Source organism: Mytilus californianus, unplaced genomic scaffold (assembly GCF_021869535.1).
Source record: "Mytilus californianus isolate M0D057914Y unplaced genomic scaffold, xbMytCali1.0.p SCAF_9, whole genome shotgun sequence".
NCBI lineage: Eukaryota > Metazoa > Mollusca > Bivalvia > Mytilida > Mytilidae > Mytilus > Mytilus californianus.
Genome location: NW_026262745.1, coordinates 57,755,699 through 57,776,983, shown reverse-complemented (window position 1 = coordinate 57,776,983; position 21,285 = coordinate 57,755,699). Strand labels below are relative to the sequence as shown.

The window sequence follows — 21,285 nt, the reverse complement described above, 5'->3', positions numbered from 1 at the left end:
AAAAAAAAAACATGTTTTTTTTTTAAATTAGTAATAACTAATAACCTTTTGGATATCTGTGCATGTATAAATTGATAAATAAGGCAATGAATGAAATCGACAAAATGTTCACCTCAATGCACTTTGTTGTGTGTAATCACAACAGTTTGAAATAAAAAGATAATCTGGGTCCGGTTCTCCACTAGCACGTTCGCCCTTAATCTTGTTAGTCCTCACGCAGGTTCGTCCATAGTCATGTTCGTCCTCATGCAGGTTTGCCCGGTTCTTTTATCCTGAGAATTACATTTGCCACTAGTTTACATAACTGCAAACTTTTGAAAAAACCTATTGGGGTTTAGTGCGCAACATCATATTCAAAAGTTATTATTTTTCGATGAGTTTTTTGTCTGATGGTATACTGATGTTTGCTCAATCTTTAGTTATCCTTGCTGACTTGTTCATCTTTTCGTGTTTTTTTTTTTGTTGCGAAGGCGTTGTCAGTTTTTTTTATTGACATACAAGTGTTGATGGTCCTTTTGGTAACCACCTTTCTTTCTTTCTTAGAAAATGAAGAAAAAAATTGCTTTTACAATGTATTTTATATTTGTATATCTTTACAATGGTACCACGCTTTCAATCATTGGGTAATCAACATGGCATTTTTAAATAAAGAAATATGCATTGACAAAGAAGTGTGTGGTGACACTGATACCGTGTCGATTTGTGCTAAATATAAACGACCATACTGTCATGGATAGATTCCCCCGTATCCTTTGTTTGCCTTAATATTATACTGATATTTTGGTTAGATCATGATAAGCGCATGAAGTTAATTTGCCATACCTGTTCGATTTCATTCATCGTCTTTGAACATTTCGTGTAGCAATCCTGCAGCTACCGCGATCCCTCCAACTACTGAAACCACAGTTAAAGCCTTGTCAACCTGAAACCATACTATCATATGTGAACATGGTGATTACAGGCTAGATTCATTGAAAATTCAAGTAGATTTGATAACGTCCTTACTACGAAGGTAATAAGCAAACAAGAGTTTAGATATTCATATAATACATCGTCCTTATCAAGTAAATAAGAACGCAACATGCGCAACGTGTAATACCAATGACAATAAGTATAGATATACCTTTTTTCATATACCTACACATATTTTTAAAATGAAGAAAAAAAGAGGCGTTTTCAAGTTGCCATTTAAACGATTTTGACATGAAAATCTTGTTAACCATAAACAGATTTAGATTGTCAAAAGTCAATGACTTTTTGAAAAAAAGATAGAGGCGACTGATCGGAAATGATAAGTTTTAGTTTTTTCCTCACTAAATAAATCAAAATCAAAATCTCAAACACATCAAACGAATGGAAAACAACTGTCACATTCCCGACTTGGCAAAGACATTTAGGCATGTTCTTATGTAGAAAATGTCGGATTAAACCTGGTTTTATAGCTAGCTAAACCTCTCGGCCGTATGACAGTCGCATAAATTTCCATTATATCGACAACAATGTGTGACAAAACAAACAGACACAATAGACAAAAACTTAAAAAATTAGGGTACATCCGTTAACATTGTGTTATATCTTAATCACTATAAGAAGAAACAACAATGTCAACAAAGAAAATCAAAATGGCATGTAGGCATGTGCCAGTTGTTGAAAACATTATGCTGTCCACTTTATCGTATATCCTTCTGGTTGCATTGTGTATGAAGGTGAATAACTAGACATGGACGAGAACTTACCGATACTGACGCTTACACCTATACCTAGGACGAGAAGTAACCTTTTGAGAGGAATCATCCCAACATGCTCAAAATTTACATTGAACACAGGCATTCATAAAATATTTATCTAATTTTCATTTTGAACACTATAAACAATTCTTTATCAATGATTTGTTAACCTATTGGCTCTGTTTAGACACTATGAATTGGCCGATCATCATACTATAATTTGTGGAAAAAGGGGGAGCCTACTACGTCAAAATTATCTCCCAAAACGCCGACCCACGTACTCTTGAAAACCGATAAACTTAGCACATGGGCATGGCTATATTTCAGAAGACAAATGTACTTACAGACTATAAAGCATCATTTAATGTACTTTTAGGCCTTTTGTCAACTAGAAGCTATTGGCTGATTGGTTGTCAGGTGGAATGTTCGAAAATAAAAAAAAAACAATAAAAAATCTATTTAAATATTTTGTGGAAGGGCAGACTAAACATTTACCGAGGTTATTCATGCAGTATATTTCGACAATTTGATACGTTCCCTCTATTTTTGTAGTCAGTGTAGGTATCGGTATCGGTATAAGTGTCCGTGTAGATGACTTTTCGAAAATGGCTAGAACTAAGCGTTACCTTGTATCTTTTATTACCTATATACATAAATTAGCATACGTTACCTGATCGGATTTTTTTTTATCATATCGACACCAAGTGGCAAAATGTTCACAGTTGTTGCACAATAAATTGTATGCATTTGGACCTATCATACTGAGTGCTCTTTTAACGATGTCCTTGCCTCTGAATGGCCTAAAATATACCAATTTACAACTTAAATCAATCCAACAGTATGATGACAATACGTCAATAACAATTGTTGTCTATCGATTCATTATATTTTGCTTTAAACAAATAGATAAGGCATAACTAGGGAAGATTTTGAAAATTTTGATTTACGGGAAGTGGCAAAGTAGAGTAGAGTAAAAACAAGAATCATTTGGTTTTTTTTACTTTTTTAAAGCTGAAGTACCGGTATAATGATTCTTCGGCTTTAAAATGAATGATTTTGAATTAAAAAAATGAATATGGAATTCTCAGAATAATACAAAGATTTTTGGGGTAAAAACAAAAAGGGGTTTTGAATTTCAATCTAGTGAGGTAGCTATTTCGATGCTTGGGTAGCAATTTGAATAAAGAGTACATAATTATAATAATAAAAAATCTTCAATTTATACTTTTATTTAAATATGGTGGCTTGTTATGATCTGACCAAAGCTTACACAATGCTCAAACGAGCGCTTTCTTTGGAAGTATATTCAAATTTGGCTATACTAACAGGGTTAATTTTTGTTATTTTCTTCGGTATAACTTCAATTTAGTCAACTTTCTTTGTGATACATATATAAATACATGCAGTCTTCTCGCTCAACCACAGGATCACCAGTTCAGGCTTGTAAAAATGCTGTTGGCCTGTAAACATGATATCTACAGGCCAATAGAATCGCAATAACATTTTCGTAAAATTCATCATCAGGCCTGTAGATTCAAAAGTTTATCGTGAAGACCAACATGTATTCTTCTGCTCATTATTGTGCCATGATATATGCTGAACACTCAAGCAATTTACTTTGCAAAACGTACAAAGGGTGATAAATGTTAATATATACAGCCTCCTCCATCTATAACAGCTGCTTCCCTTGAAACTTAAATAAAGAATGAGATAAAACAAATGTTTGCGTTATTTGGCAAACGTTTGCGTTATTTTGCAGAGATTGCAAACATAAAAAGAAATATAAAAAAAAATATGTGTTGCGCTAATACGCTTCCGTAGAAACCTTTATGTACTTTAGGCAGAGATCATTTTTAAACGTCAAAACCTGTTTGTGAGGTTTTGATTCACATATTTGAATATATATATATATATATATATATATAATGATCTGTACACATGTAGGAATAGCTCCATAATCAAATCGATTTCTCCACATCTACCACTTAGCGTAGACACCCCGAAGTAGGTCTAATATAAAATTTATAGGGAATTTTATTTGACAATTTCAAGTTTTTTCTGGTATCAAATGATCCTGACCGAAAATAAAACTCAACGATTAAAAGAACATGTTTATATTTCTCAGTTTATATCTTTTTATGTAGTGTTTTGTTAATTGGTTTGTCGTTTCGTCATCTTCTGTTTTGTCAGTCCGATTTGTTCAGTTTCTCACAACGTATGAGTTTTGATTGATTGATTGATTGATTGTTGGTTGCTTAACGTCCAGTGGCAAATATTTCATGCATATTCAGGACGAGAACAAATTAACAATAAATACAATAGGTAGGTTCTGTAACAGGGGCTTCCGGGATTAAGGTCAGAGAAATTTAGACTGCCACAGAAAATGAGGGTATATTGGATAGGGACAGAAATTTAGCCTTGCAACAGGTCACTCACGGACCCCTCAAAGAGTTGTTGCAAGGGTTCTTAACGTGCAAAGAGCGTGGCACTCTCTTTACACGAGGCATCGGATTTAACGTCCCCATTCTGACCGGACGTGACTGCGAATTTGTACATCCCGCACAGCCAAACGGACGCCCAACTTTAGCGAGGGTTTTACCGCCGGTCGGAGGAAGACCAATGGTGATCATATTTCTATTCCCCAGTCACCCTTGGGGGCGTATGAGTTTTGAATATATCCCTTTTATTTCTCCAGCCTCATATAAATCATTTCGTTATGTCATGTTCTGTCTTACTTGGCTCGCCTTAAAACTACTTCGCCCCACTTTGTCCCACACCACTCTTTAATAATTGTGCCTTGAGACCAATTAAAATTATATTTTTGTATTACAATTATGTCATATTTCATATGAGTGAACTACCATTAAATATTCTGGGGAGAGGACCGGATGTTTCTTTGTTGTCCTCTTATAATTATTCATTGCATTCAGACACGATGTCATTCCTATTGCTGATAAATAAATGTAACTTGGATGCTTGGTTGTCTCCCTTGCAATATACGGGGATGTAAGTCACCCTTGTTGCCATAGCTAACGAATGCAGGACAGGGAACTAGTCTACGTTCTTTTGTCACTATGGACACTCTACATACGTTCTTTCCTTGTCTTTCTTGTTGTTCTTCTTAGCCTTTTTATTGCCAACAACCTTCCAAAAGTTTTCTAATTTTACGAAAGCAAATTCTGAAGAAACATCATCCTTTCCAGATAAATGAACTACCTTGTCATCTCCTGTTCAAATAAAATTATGTTCTATATATTCATTTATGTATTTCAGACATTTTGGTCAGTAAAAATAAGCAGCTACACCAAGAGCGCATGATACGTCCCTGTATACACAATTAAATAGAATAGTCAAAAACTATGGTATGAGAAGTTATATAAAAAAATAGATGTGTAGCAAAATTTTCATGAGGATTTTAAGCGATGTATGAATATTGCCTTTAAAATGAGACTGTTTGAAATACCCATAACTCTAAAACAATATACTAAAAAAGTTTTAAAATATTTTTACCAAGCCTACATTAACTAATCCCAAGAAGATTGAAAAGAGTGAGGTTATCCAAGTATGTACTGCATGTCTAATTAATCATGTTAATACATGTAAGCTAGTGTGATATTTAAGCAATTGCTTTGAATATGTCTGAGGATCAGGATCAATTAAGTGTAAAAAGGAAAGCCCTAACATTTTTCTGTGCGCTATAATTTGTGCAGATTTATTTAGAAAAAGATCTATGTTGGCCCTTTATGCTGTCTGTAAAAATATTACCTAACATTTAACTTTTGATTACTGTAAACTATTATGTCTAATTTAACCCTACAATTGTTCAGGAACTTTAAAATATTGATTTTTAAAACTTGTTTAGAAATATTGCAGTTAGACTGAGACATGATGGATATTTCAAAAGACGGCAAAGTCACAATACTTTGGAATAACAAATGAAAATTTAAAAAAAAAAATCAAAACTCATCTTACATGTACTTGTCATGACATTGATTCAAGCATTCTCAAGTTACGGTATACAATTTTACATGTTAAAAATTTTCATAATCTGACATTTAAAGTCCAATAACTTTGGACTGATAAACTACAAAAACCATATCCGAAACTTCCGAAAAAGATTTTCATTTTATAAAATCAATTCATTTGGAGTAATATGGAAACACAGTTCAATTTTAATGAATTAAGCTCCATATTAACTCAGGAATGATAATTTTAGCAACAATCATATAAAAGGAAATGATGCACCACTCAGAAACAGTTAAAATAAATCATCAAAGTTGTTAACTAAAGGTAATTAATATAAGTTAGCGTCTTTATGTTGACGCATTGACGAACTACATTTTACCATAATACTTGTACGTCCGGTCTTATATTATCAGTTCTTTACTTTTTCCTAAACCTCAGCAGATTAAGATTATTTATTATTTTTTTGTTTGTTTTTAAACTGTTATGACTATCCTATGAATTAATAATAATATTGGCTTTATTCATTTATTTGTCCATAAGTTTATATGTTCCCTTATGTTTTAAGGTGTATATAGTTGTTACAATAGACCATTTTCATATTATCGATTTTTGACTTCGGAATTTATATTTTTTCGACAGGTTACCTTCTCTGTGGTTGGACATCCTGTTACTCGGTCAAGCAAGAGTAACATAAATAAGTATATTGAAGATTTTAATCGGTACAATTTTAGGGAAGTTTACTGTTTAATGCTTTCTATACATGACTAAATCATCAGAAAGCAGTTAACTTTCCCCCAAAATTGCACCGTTTATATATTTGATTTTACTTCTTTTGGTTGCTCATAATTGACAGAGTACCAGGATGTATTACCACAGAGTAGGTAACCTGTCGAAAAAATATAGAACCCGGAGTCAAAAGTCGGTAATATGAAAAGAGACTATTATACCCAAGGGTAGTGCTCCATAACTAATGGAGGAACATACAAGAAACTGAACTGAACTGAACTTATAAGGGTATGTGAAATTAAGGATAGTCTTACAAACGTTTTACAGACAAAAAAACAAAAAAAACCAATAACAACAACTTGATATCTAACTCGATTTCAAAAAGAGGAAAGTCAATTGCAATTATATATCATCATTTTTTTTTTTTTCTTTATAAATACATTGGCGGTCATCCTTACTGTAATTGCATGAAATACAATTGTATATCTCTCATTTAGCAAAAATAAAAAAACAAAAAACAAACAACAAACAAACACAAAACATATAATAAAATCCTGAATCGTTTAAAGGATAGTGACTAGTTTTCGGACATATACACACTCCTATACAGCGGGCATGTTTGATCACGGCACATTTTGTGTGACTTTTATAGTTGGTTATGAGGTATGGGTTTTGCTCATTGTCGAATACCGCACGATGACCCATAGTTGCTTACTTCTACGTGATTTGGTCTCTAGTGGAAAGTTTTTTTGCAGAGACACCACAGATAATACCAAATTCTTATATTTCCCAAAATTGTAAAACAAATTAACTGTTTTCACAACTGAAGGTATGTGATATGCCAGTCATTCATATTACAATTTACTATGTAAGTAATATCTTGTGTAAATATTGGGACAGGGTATACATAACAATTGTTAGATAAGCAACCCAACTATACAAAAATCAAAGCACTGTAAGCGCTGCAGGCAGTTAACCAAAAACCAAGGCAAACGTAATTATGAAAACTGTGGCAGTGTTGCTTCAAATTTTTTTTTCAGATTTGAAAGAACAAACATTAAACATTCGTATATTGTACATTTATGTTTATTTAATGAATTGATTATTAAGGCAAATTAATTAATATTTTATAAAGCAACGCATATATCAATGTATATTTTAATGGTGAGTCTGCAGTGGTACACGTTCGCAATGATTGCAGGTGTTCTAGTTGGTAGTTAACGTTGGTACCAGTTGACTTTTAGTGGTACAAGTTGACGTAATTGTATGAATGGACTTGCTTCCCTGGAAGGAACACTGTTTTTGGGTTCTACAGTACAAAAGTTATGAGACACAAATCAGACAAATGTTTACTACTACAGGGATCAAAGGTGAGGTCTGACTGCCCTGACCATAGTAAATGTAAATGACCCCCACCTTCACCCCAAGTCCGTGATATCACTCCATACCAAGTTTGGAATAAAATGACAGGTGATTATAAAAGAGGGACGAAAGATACCAGAGGGACAGTCAAACTCATAGATCGAAAACAAACTGACAACGCCATGGCCAAAAATAAAAAGACAAACAGACAAATAATAGTACAGATGACACAACATAGAAAACTGAAGACTAAGCAACACGAACCCCACCAAAAACTGGGGGTGATCTCAGGTTCTCCGGTCAAATAAAACAATTGGTCAAACATTCTTGGGCTTTACACTGCTTGAAAGATTTATATGTTTTCTTCAAAATGAGCCATAAATGAAAATTTTTATAGGCCCAGAAATAATTCAAAAAATAATTAAAGTAAATTCAATTTACCTAGACTCATTTTTTGCATCAATAAAATTTTATAATAAACAAGAAATAATTGTAACAGGATGCTGTTACGAAGTCTCCCAAACAAAGCTCCCATAATTCGTCATTCCAATGGTCGCCTGACATTGGGCAAAGTCCAGTACACATTGGTTTGGTCTAGTAAAGTGATATGCATATGTCACATAATGTGACGCCTAGGAGATTGACCCTGTATATCATTCAAATTATTTTGAAATGACAAACAGGAATAAATATGGTTTAGGAGTGGGGACCGTTTACTAGTTCTCAAACAGGAGGGGGTGGGTTGACCCCAGGGACTCCCCCTATATTTCATTTGATTTGTTATATTGTCCCATACATGAATATATATGGTTTAGGAGTGGGGATTTCAACCGTTTACAAGTTCTCAAACAATAGGGGGTGGGGTGACCCCAGGAACTCCCCCTATATTTCATTTGATTTGTTATATTGTCCCATACATTAATATATATGGTTTAGGGGTGGGGATCTCGACCGTTTCCAAGTTCTCAAACAGGAGGGGGTGGGGCGACCCCAGGGACTCCCCCTATATTTCATTTGATTTGTTATATTGTCCCATATATTAATATATATGGTTTAGAGGTGGGGATCTCGACCGTTTCCAAGTTCTCAAACAGGAGGGGGCGGGGTGACCCCAGGGACTCCCCCTATATTTCATTTAATTTGTTATATTGTCCCATACATGAATATATATGGTTTAGGGGTGGGGATATCGACCGTTTACAAGTTCTGAAACAGAAGGGGGTGGGGTGACGCCAAGGATTCCCCCAAATTTTCATTTGATTTGTTTTATTGTCCCATACAAGTATATATATGGTTTAGGGGTGGGGATCGCGACCGTTTACAAGATAAAAGAACATTTTCAAATTGAAGGGGGGTGGGATGAACCCCAGGGACTCACCCTATATTTTATTTGATTTGTTTCATTGTCCTGTTCTCATTACTGAAGACCACGCGTGTCTATCACTTACTGTTTTCGAGTATAAATAGTCATTTGAAAATAAAATCCCATAGGGTTCTACAGTAAACCCCTCCCTTCTTTAGGCCCCTCAAAATACCCCTAAATAGTTCCCAATGCACAAACGAAAGAGTGATAGCTCCGCTAGACATATTAGTCTTACATTTTATGAAACCCTAAGTTAATCTGACAAGGGGTCCGAGTTGTTTTCTTAGACGGTCCGAGTGGACTCGGTCCGACTTGTCTCTGGGACGAGTTATTCCGCATTTCTTAAAACATCGACCTGATTGGTCGACATTGATTACGTCGATTTCCGGTTTTTCATTCATAAAATAACAACAAGTTCAGTGATAAACGGAATAATTTAATAAAAGAAAGGAATTTAAATGTGCATACATTTAATTGAAATCAATTAAATAATCACAATCTTCTTAAACTAAAAGAATATCATGATTAAGAGTACTTTCGCTTAATCGGACTTTATATCATCAGAATCAAACGAACTTACGTTTCGTGTAAGTTAAAATTACCGCCAACTTAGACTACATGTGACGATGATGTGTACTATATATAACTTTATTCCATCTATCATAGAGATTTGGTGTACATGAATAATATTCCTGCGCATTTTGCCATTTGGGAAATATAAACGACTTGTAATTACAGATTTTCGGCGATGAAATATTTCATACAATTGTTCTTTGCCATCTTAGCCAAAAGCACAGGGGATAATAAACTACGTACGGATTTCTATTGAGCACTATTTCCTATGTGCAACTTCAAATATTATGCGTCGTTCGACGATCATTTAAGGTTATTCTGGTCATATTTTTTGTATTCCAGAATTAAAAGAATGAAAAAAATGTCCAATTAGTTATAAATAACATATTAGCCTGCTAGATTACAACAATGGCACTTTTTTCAGCATTCATTAGGAAGAACACAAATCTAGGGTGCTAGCATAAGGCAGCTTAACTGCCTAAAAACCTTAAGATATTCAGTTGTCACCTAGAGAGAGGATTAAGACATGCAACTCATATGTATTACATTGATTTTTACTGGGTGTAAATAAATTCAACGCAAAATAATTTGTTCTGGTTCCCGGTACCAAATACAAAGAAGGAAAAAAATATTGGTACTTGAAAATTGGTTGTCTTTTATAAATTTCTTTTATTGCTTTAATCTGATAAGTCTGACAGTGTTAATGTTATGCAGATCCAAGGATGTAAGTATCAAACTTAAAAGCAGAAATTATTAATATTCCAAACTCTGTGTCATTTAGGCTCTGGTATATATATTTCAAGATTTGTATAGTTTAATCTAAGTAGACTGATATATGATTCATTCAACATCACAATCATATTTACTGATGAAGGATATCTGTTATCCGAAATATTTATAAATAATTACATTTATAGTTCCTTTTTTTGTTATTGGTGTTGTTGTGTACACTTTTTAGGCGTTTATATAATTTATTTATTGTGTACGTGTATCGTTACTCGTAACGATCCAGCGCCCTCGTGGGAAAAATCGTTGACTATTATTCAGACGTTTTATATATATATATTTATATATATATTAGGTCACAGGTGTCAGATAGCTTTAATGCTGTATTAGGAAATCATAAGTTTTGCATAATTAATAAGGGGAATATTAGATTCTATATATTTAATGCTCAAAGTGACATGTCATAGACAGTAAATATATTGTATTTCGCTGTCTCTTATCAGGTGTAAGTGTTTTATTTTTCATTTAATTTTTTTTTTTTGGGGGGGGGGGGGGGGGGGGGATGTAACAAAATCAGAGACATATACCCTGACAAAATTAAATAAAAGAGGTAAATTCCAAATTTTATTTCAAGAAATATTTTGAAAAAACATGGGACCGGTGTTGTTTAAGAAATTTCAATTCCAAATTTAAAAGTCCAAGTGTTTTAGTAAGTTCAGATAATAATTTAAATAAATCCTAAAAGTATCTGGTCACTGGTGTAAAACGTATGCAACTATAAATAAATCATCAAAATTCCAATGATAGAAAAGTGAAAGTAAACATTTTATATTCAGACTTCTAGAAAATCAAGAGACCGTTTCTATTTAATTTCCTCAAAAAAAAATCAGGTGATTTTTATGCGGAAATATGGACAAGACCTGCTTTTTACGCTACTTATTGTTGTGTTTAGAAACGTGACCTATTTATATAAATAACTCGGGGAAAGCCGATTCCAAATCGAGTCAAGGTCAACAATTCTTTATAAAGATACTTCTCCATTAAAAAGTTCCGTTTTTGACGAATTCACTTAATTTTTCCATAGATTTACTCAAATTAAATATGTATTTGATATGTATAAACGGAAAAAAATACAACAGAACAGTTACTGTAGTATTAGTAATATGCACTTATCGGTGTTTAATCAACAATCGCACGCCAGCTCCAGGAAAAGCATCAACATGTCGGTTTACGAAATATCAGAAATGACAACAAAATAAACAGCTGCGCCATGAGTGCATGATACGCCCGTCGTCTTATGTGTGAATTTTTATGCAATAATCATAAATAGTTTCTGACATACGGCGCGACATGCGAACCCCCCCCCCCCCTCTTTTTTTTAACAAAAAACTCAATATCTCTAAAAGAAAATTATGAATCAAAACCAAAAAATACACAGATCTTTAGATTAATATAACTAGAAAGTGTGTAAAATTTTAAGCAATAATCATAAATCGTTTTTGAGATACGGCGCGACATGTGAAAACCCCCCTTTTTTAAAAAAAAATAAAAATCAATATCTCTAAAATAAAATTTTGAATCAAAACCAAAAAGTATACAAATCTTTTGATTAATATAACTAAGAAGTGTGTAAAATTTAAAGCAATAATCATAAATCGTTTTTGAGATACGGTGCGACATGTGAAAAACCCCTCCCCCTTTAAAAAAAAAATCAATATCTCTAAAATAAAATTTTGAATCAAACCAAAAAGTATACAGATCTTAAGATTAATATAAATATGAAGTGTGTAAAATTTTAAGCAATAATCATATATCGTTTTTGAGATACGGCGCGACATGTGAAAAACCCCTCCCCCTTTAAAAAAAAATCAATATCTCTAAAATAAAATTTTGAATCAAACCAAAAAGTATACAGATCTTTAGATTAATATAACTAAGAAGTGTGTAAAGTTTAAAGCAATAATCATAAATTGTTTTTGAGATACGGCGCGACATGTGAAAAAAACCCACCTGTTTTAGTTACTAAGTCCCGTAACTCAAAAGGTTTTAATCTTATTTTCACCAAAAAGTATACAGATCGTTTGACCATAATTAAAAACAACTATGTAAAGTTTCATGAAATTTGGATAAGTCGTTCTCAAGTTACGGTGCGGCATGTTTACGCCGGACAGACAGACGTACACACGGACAGACGACATTTGTATACCATAATACTTTCCGTCAAAATTTTGACGGGCGTATAAAAGCACGCATTTTAATTGAAATCAATTCGGGCGGGTGACGGTCGCGTCCAATTTCTTTAACATCATAGAGACGCTCAATCCAGTTCAATCCGGTAAAGAAAGTGTTAACTTCATCAAAAACTACCTTAACAAAATCGTTAACTAAAACTTTAACCTGAAGCGGGACGGACGGACGGAAGAACGAACGGACGCACACACCAATTAAACACAATGCCACTAGGTGGGGCATAAAAACAATTGCAATATATGTAACTTACCAGCGTATACTGCCCAATGAGAATATAATATGTTTTCCTTTATCGATATCAAATCACCTTCTTCCAAATTATCCAACACAAATTTATTATGGCGATAGTTCTTCACAAGACACTGTGCCATTTTCTGCATGAAATGAATAGAACGATCGAATAATTGATATATTTATACAAATATTCAACACCATGTAAATATACAATAATATAACACAAAAATATTCAAAAAACAATGATCAAAATTTATATATATTGTCATATATCATCACAATGATTGAAAAAAAATAATCAGCAAGTTACTATTTTATTTTTTTACATGTAATATTACATGTATGTATTATTGTTGAATGCAGTTCCTGCAATTGCATAAAATAAATCATTTGTTAAATATAACGCAGTGTTATCTTACTATGCTTTCATTTTTTTTTTTTGTGTATTTGCTATCTACTTTTAAACGCCAACACTTCTAGCGGTTAGGACATTTTCGTTAATTAAGATAATCATTCGGGAAATGCGGTATGCGGTTTGTTTTTATAATTTAAAAACCAGTAATTACTCGGCTGAAATTCGTCCGCTAATTTGACAGGAAAGGTAAAAGAACATAATATATAAATTTGTAAGACGTGAGTGAAATCTACTCACACTATTATGTTGTTCTTTTATTATTAGGTCTTTCCACTTTTCTGTGGAAAGACCTATTGGTTTTCTTCTGATTATTAGGTCTTTCCACTTTTCTGTGGAAAGACCTATTGGTTTTCTTCTGATTATTATTAGGTCTTTCCACCTTTCTGTGGAAAGACCTATTGGTTTTCTTCTGATTATTATTTTTTTCTTCTTCCGCCACTCTTTTCTGACGGTGCTTTTTTGTTTCGCAAGATGTCGCTTAGATTTTTTGTGTATGATATCGAACAGTTATTGCGATTTTGAAACTGACCCTGTTTAGCCGAATACTTTTTATTGTAAGAGTTATCTCCCCAAACACTGTTGTTCTTGTGTACGCATCTCCTTCGCAACCGTAAAAGATTATGACAATCGATGTCTCCAATTTGTTCGTTATATCCTCAGGATCTTAAGAATAATTTTAACCGAAGCGGTCCAGAAACTCCATATGAGAGTTATTTCCCCTTCTGTATTTAAAATAAGTAAAATGTAATTGTAATTGGTAAACCATAAGTGATAGGGACCTAGGGTCTTCTGATTTGAGGTCCTTGGTCCAAAAAAAAAGAAAATAGGGTCAAGGTCAAAGGTCAAGGTCATTTTTAAATTTGGATTTTGGCTTATTTTCACCTCTTTTCAAACACGATATAAGATATCGACAACATATTTTTACTTAATTGTTAGTTGCGACATGTCGTAACACATACATATCGGTTTAAAGGCTACGCTTACATCAAATTAGAGTTTTCTCCCCTCTTTTATTTAAAAATATGCAGATGGTGATATATTTCATCAGCAAATATAATTAAGATCTAGGGTCTTTTGATTTGAGGTCCTTGGTTGATGACCTTGAAATTGAGCCCAAGGTCATAGATAAAATTGACGTTCTAGATTTTGACCTTTGCTTTTACCTCATTTGTATACATGATAAAGCCATGGGACTTTTTGCATTTAGTTGCAAGCCATATAACCTTGAAAAAGGAACCGGAAGTGACCCTGTGTAAACCGGAAGTAGCTATTTTTTGTACTTTTTAAATGTAAAAGTATATAGAACCATATATTTTTGGAACCAGTGTCGATTAAACAGTTAAATAATACCGGAAGTAACCTTTTTCAAACCGGAAGTAATTAATTATTTCCCTGATTTAAAAAATATTGTATAGAAACCATATATTTTTGGAATCAGCGTACTATAAGCTATCATTTGACCCTGTTAATGACATTTTAAACCGAATTTTTACTATTTTCATATCAAAATACTTGTCTAATACGATTTTGAAACTGACCCTGTTAAGCCGAACACTTTTTATTGTAAGAATTATCTCCCCAAACACTGTTTTTCTTCTGTACAAATCTCCTTCGCAACCGTAAAAGATTATGACAAAATTAGTTCACCAATTTGCTCGTTATGTCCTCAGGATCTTAAGAATAATTTTGACCGAAGCGGTCCGGAGACTCCATATGAGAGTTATTTCCCCTTCTGTATTTAAAATAAGTAAAATGTAATTGTAATTGGTAAACCATAAGTGATAGAGACCTAGGGTCTTTTGATTTGAGGTCCTTGGTCCAAAAAAAAGAAAATAGGGTCAAGGTCAAAGGTCAAGGTCATTTCTAAATATAGATTTTGGCTTATTTTCACCACTTTTCAAACAAGATATAAGATATCGACAACATATTTTTACAGAATTGTTAGTTTCTACACGTCGTAACACGTAAATTTTAGTTGAAAGGGTATGAAGACATTTAATGGGAGTTTTTGCCCCTTTTATATCTTATATTAGCTGTATGGTAATATAACTCATTTACAATATATAGTAGAGACCTAGAGTGTTTTGATTTGAGGCCCTTGATTCATGACCTTGAAATTGGGGTCAAGGTCAAAGGTCAAGGTAATGTACAAAGAGGCAAATTATGTTTTTTTGGCACTATTTAAAGAGTTTGATAGTGTTTTAATGCTTTTGTAGGTTGACATTGACCTTTAACCTTACTACTTGTCAAGTGATCTCTCAAAAGATAAATCCCATGTGTTTAGATATAATATCTAGGCTTTCAATTCCGTTTTTGCAGGATCCAAGTGGATCCGTTCTCTGTGTTAATCAACTAACCAACCAACCAACCAACCAATCAACCAACTAATTAATCAATCAATCAATCAATCAATCAATCAATCAATCAATCAATCAATCAGTCAGTCAATCAGTCAGTCAGTTAATCATTCATTGCATGAATGTTTCTGTCTCATGTGTTTAACCAGACTTAACTTATGGTTGAAACTATCAAGAGTTGGTATAACAGGCAAATTACTGTCTGTTTTAAAATCAATGTATTCTACAGTTAAAGTATGTGTGAAAGTTGATGGTTTTTATTCTGAGCAGTTTACAAGTTCAGTTGGTCTTATGCAAGGGGAAGTTCTTTCTCCTATACTATTTTCGTTATATGTAAATGACTTTGAAATGGAATTTCTACGTAATAGTAATATACCATATGAAGTGCAAGACTTGTCATTGTTTTTACTTATGTATGCTGATGATATGATTTTATTTTCTGATTCAGTTATTGGCTTGCAAGATATGTTAGACACATTATTATCATATACTTGTAAATGGGGTTTGACTGTAAATATTGCCAAAACAAAAATTATGGTATTTAGAAACGGAGGTTTTGTAAAAGACGAAGAAATTTGGTATTATGATGGCAATACTATTGACATAGTGGATGAATTTTGTTACCTTGGTGTACTGTTAAATTTTAACGGTAAATTTGTTAAAGCTCAAAAACATTTAGCTGAGCAAAGTAGAAAAGCTGTTTTTGGTTTAAAGTCGAAGGTTTCGTCATTGTATTTGAATGTTTTTACATATTTGAATTTATTTGATACTTATATTAGCAGTATTTTATGTTATGGTTGTGAAATATGGGGCTTCCATAAAGCTCCAAATATTGAAAAAATACAACTTGATTTTTGCAAAAACATATTAGGTGTCAAACAATGTACAACAAATGTTATGGTTTATTTTGAATTGGGTAGATATCCTTTGATATATTTTAGAATGTACAAAATAGTGAAGTACTGGTTAAAATTGTTATCCACAAGCAACTGTATTCTTAAAAACTGCTACAGGGAACAACTGTATAATTTCTGTAATATTAGAAGCAGTTGGATTTATCAACTACAACAATTATTATTTAACTTAGGTTTAAATGAGATCTGGTATAACCAAGACAATTTGATTATTGATACAAATTTATTATTATTTGTAAAAACAAGGATATATGATCAAGCAAAACAGACTTTGAATGATCAACTGAACGTTTCATCTAAGTGTTATTTATATAAATATATTGTCAATAATGTATGTTTACAGAATTATCTAACCAAACATATGAATTTTAGAGTGTATTTAACTCGCCTTAGATTGTCATCTCATAATTTGTTTGTTGAAGTAGGCCGTTATCATGGAGTAAATAGGTTAGATAGAAAGTGTACGCTTTGTACTTTGAATATCACTGAAGATGAATTCCATTTTGTTTTACAATGTGAATGCTATAGAGACTTAAGGAGACAGTTTATTAAACCTTATTATTATAGACGTCCATCGTCGTTCAAATTAGTGCAGCTTCTCAGCACTGAAAATGTAAAAGATTTGCGTAATTTGTGTAAATTCTTGTTTAATGTATTTAATCATAGGACCAAACTGTTATTGGTCAATACTTGATATTTATTTGCTTCTCTGATGTATTATGTCATGTTGTGTTATAGAAATGTATTTGTATTTATTGAACTGATAAGCATAATGTGCTTAAAGTAATAAAGAATTGAATTGAATTGAATATGGGGTCCAAGATCGCATTTGTTTCTATTTCGCTTGTTTCAAGGGACCATATCCCACGTGTTTAATTAATTAATTAATTGATCAATCAATCAATCAATTAATCAACCAACTAACTAACCAACCAATTAAACAATCAATCAACCAACCAACCAATCAATCAATCATTTCATGCATGCATGTTTCCGTCTCATGTGTTTAATATGGGGTCAAAGATCTCATTTGTTTTTTTTTCGCTTCTTTCAAGAGACCATATCCCACATGTTAAATTCATTAACCAAACAACCAACCAACAAATCAATCAACCAATCAATCAATAAACCAACAAACCAATTAACCAATCAATCATTCATTGTATACATGTTTCCGTCTTATGTGTTTAATACGGGGTCCAAGATCTCCTTTGTTTCTTTTTCGCTTGTTTCAAGAGACCCTATCCCACGTGTTTATTTAATTAATTCATCAATCAATCAATCAATCAATCAATCAACCAACCAACCAACCAATCAATCATTGCATGCCTGCATGTTTCCGTCTCATGTGTTTAATATGGGGTCCAAGATCTTTTCGCTTGTTTCAAGAGACCATATCCCACATGTTAAATTAATCAACCAACCAACCAACCAACAAACAAACAAACCAACCAATCAATCAACCAACCAATCAATCCATAAAGCAACCAACCAACCAATCATTCATTGTATGCATGTTTTCGTCTCATGTGTTTAATACGGTGTCCAAGATTTCCTTTGTTTCTTTTTTTCGCTTGTTTCAAGAGACCCTATCCCACGTGTTTATAATCAACCAACCAACCAATCAACAAATAAATCAACCAACCAATTAATTGATTAATTAATCAATCAATCAATCAATCAATAAACCAACCAACCAACTAATCAATCTACATGTCCAATTGACCTAAAATTTTGCAGTCAGCAGGGTATACATGTATTAAATCTTCATAAAACAACGTGGTGCAGATATCTCTCAAGAATTTTCCTAGAGAAAAGAAATTGCAATGCCGTAAAAATCGCTTGCTAGTTCCGTAAATATCAGTGAAATCCTACAATAAAATGTCCGCTCCTAGATTGAAATACAAATCTGTTTTACAAACTGCTGCTGAAAAATGTACATTGTATGAAAATAATCGATAAACGTGTTTTAAAGTTACATTGGATCAATTAAATCCAAAGCATGCACTGCTCGTGAACTGTGATCGAAACGTCAATTACCTACAATGACAAAAGAAATACATTGTGTGTATTCCGTCGCTATACATGTTGTCTGTCCAACGTCTCCACCTAAAAAGAAATAAAAATGCTAAGTTTTCGCTATTATGAAGCGTCGTCACGTGACGCCACAATCTGGCGAAAGACAAAGACGCGCGCGGGACCTAAAATATAATAAAAACTTTCCAAACTAAATATAGAAACTTAACCAACACAATAGTATGGACTCTTGTCTGAAAATGAGGACTTGGGTCCCTCCCCTCTTTTTATTTAGGGGGGGGGGCTATTAAATCGGTTTCTTTCTATTACTTGTGGTTTTTTTTTTCTTTCTCTCTCCTTGTAATGTGAACAATTGACTGGTTGACGTGAAAACATGCATTGAACAAACAAACAAACAAACAAACAAACAAACAAACAAACAAACAAATCAAACCAACCAACCACCCAACCAACCAACCAACCAACCAACCAATCATGTTTTCAGAGGGGAAAGACCGTTTACAATTGCTTTTTTAAAGCAATTGATTTATATTTTGATTTGAAATTGTTCGAGTTAGACGTAAACATTTTCAGGAAATCCCGAAATGAGTACTTGCAAATGTGTCTGAGAGAGATCTGTTTCTAATGTGCAATATCAGAATTCGAGGTTCGAGCATGTCATATGCCCAGAAGTGATAATTGAATCAGTGATAATTTGTCTCGTTGGCATTTGTCTGATATGCATCGAACACGGTTTCCTCGAATTTAGATGAATTTGAAGTTGAAAACAGTCTATTTACTTTTAGTCACAGTTGGTGATTCATATGTAAATTTCATAATTCATTTTTTTTCAGATTTTCAGTTTAAACAGTTAGAGAGAGATGTTCAAAGGTCTACTAAGTCTTCGTTTGCAGTAGGAACTAAGAAAAAATCAGTTTCAAAATGGAGAGCCTTTTTGCTTTTTTTGTATTTATTTTGACGTTGCTCCTATTCCTGCCACTTTTAAAACTATTAGCTGTTATGCGCAATTTTTAAGTCGATCATTCAAATCGACTGATTTCAATCAGAAATTATATTAATGGTGTAAAAATCATTTTTATTTAGATCTTCCATTTCCCCTTTTAGATAATTTGAATTTAAATTGTTAATGGCGGGAATTTCTAGAATCAAACAACACTGTCCTAGACAAGCTAGGCCTATTACTCCCGATTTGCCGATGTTAACTGAAGCTGCCTAAATCAAACTATATTACTGGTTTATATCTTCTTTATTTGAAAGCCCCCGTACTTCTGATCTGATATATGTCTTATTCTATCATAAACCATTTCATAATACAGTACATCTTAAATCTAGCCTCATTATGTATACATGGTATATGTCTGTCCTAAATCAGGAGCCTGTGATTCAGTGGTTGTAGCTTGTTGCTATATCTCATATTTTTTTTTCTCGTTTATTGTATTGTACGTACATAAATTAGATCAGTCCGAATCGTTTGACATTTGTCATTTCGGGGCCTTTTATATTTTACTCTACGGTATCTAGGTTTTGTTAATTATTGAAGGCCGTACGTTGATCTACATACACATGTAGTTATAACTTCTCGACACGTTGGTCTCTGAGGGAGAGTTGTCTCGATCATTGGCAATCATACCACATCATTATCATCTGACTTTTATATTCCAAGACATCACGATATTTGGATTAAAGATTTTCAGCAATTGCATCTGATCTGATTACACCAAAAATGAGCATTGTATATGACGAAATTTGAAAACGTGGACCTCCGTATTTGCCGATGTTTCTAGATAGAATGAGGCTTGCTTAACTCAACTTAACTTTGAGCTAAGTATTCGAATATAATTTCTTGTTAAACTAATCTTGAACAAAAGACAATAAATAAGACACGCGATTTAGAATCAAGAGGTTATTAAAGAGGTCATCGTCAAAAATTATCAGTAGATCATCTAGATGACATCACATGTCAATATATGAATGCAACGGGGAAAATTTGTAAAATTAAGGAAAAATATGATTTTAAACAGTTTTTACAATTTTGTTTTAATCGAGTAATTTGTTCACACGACAAAAAATTATGGTGGATATACTTGGAAGGCTTTTCATTTTTAAAGCAATCTCACAGATTCTTGTTAGTGTTAAAGTGGCAGGTATGTTGAAAACGTTGACTTCTTTTCTTCAAATTCTTGATTTTTTTTTTACACACACTGACACAGCAGACTACTCAAATCCCCACGATTAACTACGTATAGGCCCTATGACCCGGGCCAGTTAAATGTTCCTGACCTTGGCATCAAAAGTCAAACAAAAGAATTTCTATAGACTATGAAAGACTGGCTTTCGGAAAATCTTGTAGGTCAAAATGCTCTTCGTAAAGTTTAAACTAATGACTGGAAATAACTCTCTCATCTCCACAACGATCTGTATATATATCAAATTTAACGTTTACAAAATGATATTTTGATTTTTTAATGTGGACTTTGACATCGAATATATGTTATTTAGAATACTTTGAAAAAGTTACCTGCTCATGTGCTGAACACTGTTTCTAACAGTAGGACAACCGGAAGCGCCTGAAGAAGGATTTCGGTGCTCAGTGAAACGGTTCACTAGACGACGTTGTCAACACGTAATGGCGGCC

General features: G+C 33.1%; 1 protein-coding gene across 1 annotated transcript; it reads right to left on the bottom strand.

Annotated features, from left to right (window-relative positions):
* Positions 1 to 828: 828 nt before the first annotated feature.
* LOC127715015 (phospholipase A and acyltransferase 2-like) lies at positions 829 to 21,219 on the bottom strand. The gene is made up of 5 exons (XM_052221041.1): positions 21,169 to 21,219; positions 12,944 to 13,067; positions 4,819 to 4,954; positions 2,398 to 2,527; positions 829 to 922 (listed from the first exon to the last, which is right to left on the bottom strand). The coding sequence occupies exons 2-5, from the start codon at positions 13,062 to 13,064 to the stop codon at positions 833 to 835; spliced, it is 477 nt and encodes a 158-aa protein (XP_052077001.1). The 5' UTR covers positions 13,065 to 13,067; positions 21,169 to 21,219; the 3' UTR covers positions 829 to 832.
* Positions 21,220 to 21,285: the final 66 nt, after the last annotated feature.